The sequence below is a fragment of the Stigmatopora argus genome, chromosome 9 (genome assembly GCF_051989625.1).
Source record: "Stigmatopora argus isolate UIUO_Sarg chromosome 9, RoL_Sarg_1.0, whole genome shotgun sequence".
Taxonomy (NCBI): Eukaryota; Metazoa; Chordata; class Actinopteri; order Syngnathiformes; family Syngnathidae; genus Stigmatopora; species Stigmatopora argus.
In genome coordinates, this window is record NC_135395.1 from 420254 (window position 1) to 428089 (window position 7836).

The 7836-nt window shown below is 41.0% G+C and overlaps 1 protein-coding gene across 2 annotated transcripts in view; it reads left to right on the forward strand.

The window, feature by feature from the left end:
- The window catches only part of trappc11 (trafficking protein particle complex subunit 11), a 148691-nt gene extending 141416 nt beyond the window's left edge, over positions 1–7275 (forward strand). The window contains exon 30 of one of the 2 annotated variants that reach the window (XM_077608649.1): positions 7033–7275. In XM_077608649.1, the coding sequence (XP_077464775.1) occupies positions 7033–7077 (45 nt within the window). In that variant the 3' untranslated portion in view covers positions 7078–7275. The remainder of the gene's footprint in view (positions 1–7032) is intronic. The other variant, XM_077608650.1, reaches the window with a different exon arrangement.
- Positions 7276–7836: the final 561 nt, after the last annotated feature.

The window sequence follows — 7836 nt, forward strand, 5'->3', positions numbered from 1 at the left end:
GCATTATTATTTTACCAAATAGTTCAATATACATCACACAAATGTATATCATTATCAGGAAATACAAGATAGCTTAACCAGGGGTTATATACTTTTCAAGGATCCAACATTGCACGATTTACCTTTTTTTCCAGGGCACTGAAAAAGCTCAGTAGTTATGTATATGCTGATATTCTTTGAAACACTGCATGATTCAACAATGTGGGCATGTAGTAATCGTGCTTCGACGCACGTTGGCGGTGTTTGACAGCGTGAGTCCAATATGCTGGCCTAAGCCCTTATATTTTTATGGGGTGTTCGTAATGACGGAACACTTTCTTAATTGGGCCTGGCTTAAGAAAAACACCTGTCTGGTAATTTTCTGTTTGGGTAATCAGCCAAGGCCATTGTTAATCACTTTTTAATGTATTGGTGTTCATGGAACGATCAACAGGTGCACTACAGTGCACAATTAGAAATTGTCTCAACTTTATCCCCCCTTATCGTGGTTGTGTGTCCCAATGATCCTAGGAGCTATTTTGTCTGGGGATCTGTGCCCCTGGTGGGGTCAACCATGGCAAACTGGCCTGAGGTGAGGGACCAGACAAAGGATAACTCAGAAGACCTCTTCTGATGAATAAAACTTGAATGGGTTTTTCCCTCGCCTGGACACTGATCATCGGGGCCCCACTCTGGAGCCAGGCCTTGAGGAGGAGCATAATGGCGAGCGCCTGGTGGCCGGGCCTAATCCCATGGGGCCTGACTGGCCATAGCTCAAAGATGCTACGTGGGTTCCCTTTCCCACCTGTGAGAGGGTTCCAATGAGGTCGGGTGCGACGACAGTTGGGCAGCAGCCAAAGGAGGGATCCTTGGCGGTCCGATCCCCAGGTGCAGAAACTGTCTCTTGAGATGTGGGATGTCACCTCTGTGGTTGGGAAAGAGTCTGCCCTAGTGTGTGAGATTGAGAAGTTCCGGCTCAAGGTAATCGGGCTCACCTCAACGCACAGCTTGGGTTCTGGTTCCATCCCTCTCAAGGGAGGTTGGAAACTCTTCCACTCTGGAGTTGCTCATGGTTAGAGGCGCTAAGCAGTTGTGGCTGAACATTAGGGTTCACCCCGGTAAGTTCTTCACTCGCGTGTTCGCCCAATGGTCCAAGTGGTCAATAATGGAGACAGAGGCAGAAATGTGATGAAGAACCCGTCGGGTTTAATGAACTCAGCACTGAGTGAGCGTCAATGAATATAAACAATGGCTGTTTTCGCATTGAGAGTCCCGAGTGATGGAAGACAGAACCTTTATATTGGGAGGAGGATTGGTGGTGTATCTTCATGATGACTTGGCCCCGCAGCCAGCTGGAAGCGGCTGACGCTGTGGTTATCAGTAGTTTTTGCTGATAATGATGCAAGCTGGGAGAGTTCTGCACACGTTCCTTCTCCGTACTTTCTTGAACTGAACTTTCTTATGTCTGCAGATTCCCCCTTCACATCCCTCCGTCTTTAGATGGGTGGACGGGGCCTGACTGTTGTTTGTGCGTATGCAGCAAATGACACCACAGAGTACCCACCCTTTTTGGAATCCTTGGAGGGCTTGCTGGAGAGTCCTCCTGGGCACTCCCTTGTTCTGTTTGGGGACTTCATTGCTCACATGGGTAATGGCAGTGAGACCTAGAGGGGTGTGATTGGGAAGAACGGCCCACTTAATCGCAAGCCTAATGGTGTATTATTGTTGACTTCTGCGCTCACCTTGTAGTGGGCGCTGTTCTCACTCCCCATTGCCATGGGGCTCGGCTGGAATTTACTCAAACACCAGAATTGGAAAGTTTGCCGTTGGCACTCTGTACTTTTTACAGACGAGAGCAGGTTCACACTGAGCACCTGTCATAGATGTGTAAGAGTCCCAGAGAAGACAAGAACGATATTGTGTCTGCAACATTGTTCAACATGACAGGTTAGGTAGTGGGTCAAATGGAGGGACACACAGATCTCTGCTGCCTAGGAAATGGTACTCTAACTGCAGGAAGGTGATGGGATGAAATCATTGAACCCATTGTCAGACCCTACGCTAGTGCAGTAGGTCCTGGCTCGTACTGCACGACAATTCTCACCCGGCCTCATGTGGCTAACTTATGCAGGCCGTCCCTGGAGGATGAAGGAAGTTAAACAATTGAATGGGCTTCACAATCCCTCTACCTGAACCCAATGGTACATACCGTATTTACCCGCATATAAGCCACACCGCTAAAATTGCCTTAAAATAGTTGAATTTTACAATTTCTTGCGTATAAGCCGCCCCCTGATTCACAATTTTCTCCATATTTTTTTATTTTTAATAGGGAGTACAAATGTGTTACTTTGAAGGTAAAATCTTAAGAAAAATCATCACACGTGGTATTTCTGAGATACTGTATGAATCAAAAGCATATTATTAGGGTCAATAGCATAAGTTAATATGCCTGTCTTTGTAAATGCAAAATATCAAATTATTCAATTTGAAAAAAGAAAAGAGTATCTTGTTGAGAACCCGATGCTTTTTAATGACATAAATTACAATTTTCTTACCAGAAGTTAAAATGTGGCAGCCAAATTGCTTCAAATTTCGAAATATCTCTAATATATTTTTTTTCCCGATGGTTCATATTACTGCAATAGTTGTCACTTTCGAACAAGAAATAAAAAGAAAAAAATCAAAGCGGAATTTTGCTTTATTTCATAATCACAAATGTACAATCGTTTTCTTTCTGTGTTTTAAAAGGGGGGGTGTTGTTTGCACGTAGACAAATTCAAAAAGGAAGTAATGTAAGCACAACCAGTAAATATGCCCATAGCGCTATACGTAATGTTCACCAAGTCTCTGGGTGCAACAATAGCATAAACATTACGCAGGTATCAAGGTTTATATTTTAACGATTGACCGCAAAACCTTCGATCAGCCATAAATATTGTGATGTGCTGACATGGTAAACGCTATGGTCAGAGCATGTACCTACGGCAAGATGGCGGCGCCCCGAGCGAGCAATAGAAGACTCAAATAAGTGTACTCACGTCTGGCCAGTCTGATCGCCATCTTATTGTAGTGAAACGTGTTTCACTACAATAAGATGGCTGTGCCCCGGGTGAGCATTGACTGGAACGTGAGTTTTTTCATGTTTTATGCAAGGTTCGCTTTATTTTTTCCTTGAATTATATTCATAGACATCAAAATACATTTTGTTTAGCGTTTTATCTGTTTATCTTTTCTTTATTTTGAAGTAATCGGCCACATTGTCTTGTCATTTTGTCGCGACGTCATTGTGTCATCGTCGTCAACTTGCACTTTCGTGCATGTCGTGTTTTTATGCGCATATAAGCCGGACCCTCGATTCAATCATCATTTTTTTGTCCGACAAAAGCGGCTTATATGCAAGTAAATACGGTATGTGGGGAAACTATGTTTGGGTTCATTAGGCGCCACCAGATTGATCCTCAGACGGTACACCAGTTGCTCAGGGATGCCATTACACAGAGGAATAAAGTTTATTCAAATCTAATCTAATGTAATCTAGGAGGTAATGTCACAAGACAACATCCATCATCTTACTAGGCGCAATTGTTGAAATTTAATGTCTAAACTCTAAAGCATCCTTACTCCAAATGTGGCCAATGGAAAGCAAGTTAATATTTGCTTCTTAAAATTAAACTTGGCATGTTCAATAATTTTTCTTCCAAGTATATTATGTTCTAGAGATATTGAAAAAGTAGAATGCAGGATCCCGGCTCATAATATTGCTTTCTTTGATCAGGGTAAAAGTCCAGTTACAGGAAAAACATCAGTACTAGCCCTTAGCCGGACTAAAATGTATATACGACAAACGTGTGGCATCTCAAATGTCTTAAGAAGTGATCGACTAATGAAACGCGTATATTGCAGGCATGATTTTCTCAGGCGGTCGTGTCATGTCCCTTCCAGGCAGTCTTGCATTGCTCATATCAGGCTGTCAATACCTGTCTGGTCCAAATGGTTGTTTCCTTTCTGTGTTTCGAAAGGGAGGGTGTTGTTTGCACATAGACAAATTCAAAAAGGAAGTAACGTAAGCACAACCAGTAAATATGCCCATAGCGCTATGAGTAGTGTTCACCAAGTCTCTGAGTGCAATAATAGCATAAACATCAATCAAAATCAAATCATCAATCAAAAGCCTTTATTGTCATTATACAACAGCTGCGTATAACGAAATTAGTGGTGCTACTCCACAAAGTGCGTGTTTCTCAGTAAAAACATGAATAAGTACCGTAATTACTCGAATATAACACGCAGATTTTTGCTATATAATTAATTCCAATAGTTGGGGGTGTGTGTTATAATCAATAACTAAAATAAATTACAAATTTTCGATCGAAAAAAGCATTGTCAAACTCACTTTGACGCACGGATTTTACGTCATCTCGTACAGCCGACGCACGGATTTTACGTCATCTCGTAAAGCCAATCGGATGATGTGTTGTGGGAGGAAGAGGAAGTTGACGCATACCGGCTGTAGCCAATCCATTGTTTGCTTTCGTTTCCTGTATTTAAGTAGCGACGCGTCATCACACGTCGCCGGATCGTTCACTATCGTTGACTATCATTGACTGTTGTTAGCGGTTGCTAGCGGTCGCTAGCTGTCGTTATTCTGTTGCCTCTGTCCGTATGCGCGCCGCATGCGGCCACGTTTGTTTCCACGCCTTGGTTGATTCATTAAAGGACTCCGTATCACGCTGAATGCCTCGTCCTCTCCTGCTTCCTGTATTTGGGTCTACCTACATCCACGGTCGCGTCGCACAACGCGGCGCGACCGTAACAGATGCCCCCGATCGCGCTGCGACGACCCAGCGACGCGGCGCGATCATAACAAGAGGACAGACAAAGAGAGAGAGGAACTCTTCATTTGAAGGATTCTAATGAATAAATTTGTTTGAACAAAAAATCGTGAAACGAAGAAAAAAAGGTAAGATTTCTGATTTTCGTCAGCGGGAAATTTTAGGTGCGCACTATATCCGATTACTGCGTTTTTCCAGATATTTTTGGCCCAAAATTACCTGCGTGTTATTTTCGAGTGCGCGTTATATTCGAGTAATTACGGTAATATAAAAAGTCACGTCCGGGCAAGGTAAATTCTAAAATATTGCTCAATCTAAGATATTGCACGTTGTTATTTCACACCCTGAAGTTATTGCACAGAAAGGATTGTGTGTCGTGCTCATGCAACTTCAGAGCCCTGATGGCTCTGGGAAAAAAAAACTGTCCCTAAGTATTTTTGTCCGCGTTTTGTGAGACCTGTAGCGTCTGCCAGAGGGCAGCAGCTGGAACAGGTTGTGACCAGGGTGGTAAGGGTCCCTAACAATTTTCCCGGCTCTGCTGAGGTAGCGAGGGCTGGCAATGTCATCCAGTGAGGACAGAGAGCAGCCGATAATCTTCTGGGTGATGTTGATCACTCTCTGCTTGGCTTTTCTGTCTTCTGCCATGCTTCCAGCGTACCACACTGTAATGCAGTATGGCAGGATGCTCTCCACAGTGGCTCTATAGAAGGTTACCAGAAGCTTGGTGTCCAAGTTGTTCTTCCTGAGTACCCTCAGGAAATGGAGTCACTTCTGGGCCTTCTTCATCACTGCCCTGGTGTTGGTAGGCCAGGAGAGCTTGTCCGTGACATGGACCCCCAGGAATTTGAAGGACTGGACCCTGACTACATATACTCGATTTATGAGGACTGGGGCCAGATCTGTGCTGCGTTTGTGAAAGTCCAGGATTATTTCTTTAGGTTTTGTGGTGTTTAGTGTGAGATTGTTCACCAAACACCACGGAAACTAAAGAAATAATCCTGGATTTTAGACTTTCCTAAACATTACGCAGGTATCAAGGTTTATATTTTAACGATCGACCTCAAGACCTTCGATCAGCCCCAACTTGGCCTCGCTACTGCAGACAACTCATATTTGCAAAAACAACACATTCCTACATTCTTCCACATACAGATATATTTTTGCCCACATAGGCCCAAGGAATATGTCTTGCTGAGAACTTTTTCTTCTACGGCCTTGTTACTAATCTGCAATGTCTAGGAGAATTTTGTTGTCTGTCTGAGATTTTGCCCTTCAACAGCTCTTATTAATGCTTTTAACAGAAATATATATTTCATTAATTCTCTTTGTATTTTACTCAACTAATGACCCATCAACATGTGATTCATTCAGTGTCCAGTAAAGGTTTTTGGCCTTGCCGCTTACTCAAGATTCTATGAACCTATTGATGATATTAAAAACCTATAGATGATGAAATCACCACATTTCTAGCAGAGTTGTACATTAAGGCACATTGTCGTTAAAATATTAAACTATTTTCTCACACTCACAAAAAAGAGAACCTCACTCCAACTTTGCATATGAATAACTGAACAATTGAGGAATCTTTTGATGACATTAAAAACCCATAGATGATGAACTCACCAAATTCCTAGCAGAGTTGTACATTAAGGCACATTGTCATTAAAATGTTAAACTATTTTCTCACTCACTCACAAAAAGAGATCCTCACCCCATCTTTGCATATGAATGACTGAGCAATTGAGCTGTTTCTAGACATAAACATGAAATGCACCTGTTCACAATAGGGATGTTAGATGTTTGATGAGCATTCCTCAAATTTCATTTTTTGCCAACTCTTTTGAAATGTGTCACAGCCTTAAATTATGTCAGTCGATTTTATTTATTTAAAAAACATCAATTTTAGTCATAAATGTCTTTCTACTGTATTCAATTAAATGTATACATTTACGCTAATATAGTTGTTTAATACGTTAGAAATTGTGGTCGATTGTTTATTTTGACTTTCTCAACCCCCCACACCCAAAAAAACTAAATTTTTATTTACATTCCTTTCATCTCTCACCTACCACAGCAACAATATAGCTTATGTTACTTGTTAACGCTGGTTTTAGTTTTTATGTGTAATATAGTTAACCCAATTCTAGGTTAAACACTTCAAACATTTTTTTTTTAATTTATTGCATGCTTTTAAAATGATTGTTGTTTTGTTTTCCAGCCACAGCGTAAAGAGATGAACAGCGTCTTCTTGGCTGCAGCTTGAGATTTGGGCACATCTGAGAAGAAAATATTGTGGTGGATTTCTTTTCTCAACCATTCAGTAATACTTAGTTTCGGTTTTGTGATTGCTGCGATGCTAAAAGTAATAACAAAAAAGGAATATTCATTAATTCATATTCCCTACCACTTACCCTCTAAAAGGTTATGTAGAAAATTCTTAATAATATACAGAAATTACAACAATCTATTTGAATAAAACTACAAAATTAGTAATGTTTGTTGTCTTCATCAGAAACATGGAAATACAAAATATGGTTTCAAATGTCATCCTCAATATGTTTTAAATAAAGCAAATTTTTAGGTGTGCCTTCAAAGGAGTGGTGTCAATGCACTACACAGCTGGCGTTTTAAACCCACCTGAAACAAACATTTTAAAAATCAGACCGAAGGCATTTCGGCGTAAAACTCGGATTCAGTACTCACTCACTTGTTCTCAGTTTGCGTCCATGTTTTCAGCCCTTTTTTTTTCAAAAAGGATTTTAGAAGAAAATCATAAAATCTACTTCATTGAACCCTAAATGGTTTTACATCCAAATACAAACCAGGAAGAACGACCTTTTCTTTTAACCCACCCACTTTTCAAGTATGCAAAATTATTTGGACAGATGTTGATATTTGTTGGAATAATGATTAATACCATTAAATCATTATTAGTAAAATTTAATTAAAATTGGAAGACATCATTCACATAACTGATTACAACTTGGAAGGAGAATACACTCATAACGCGGCTTCGTTCACA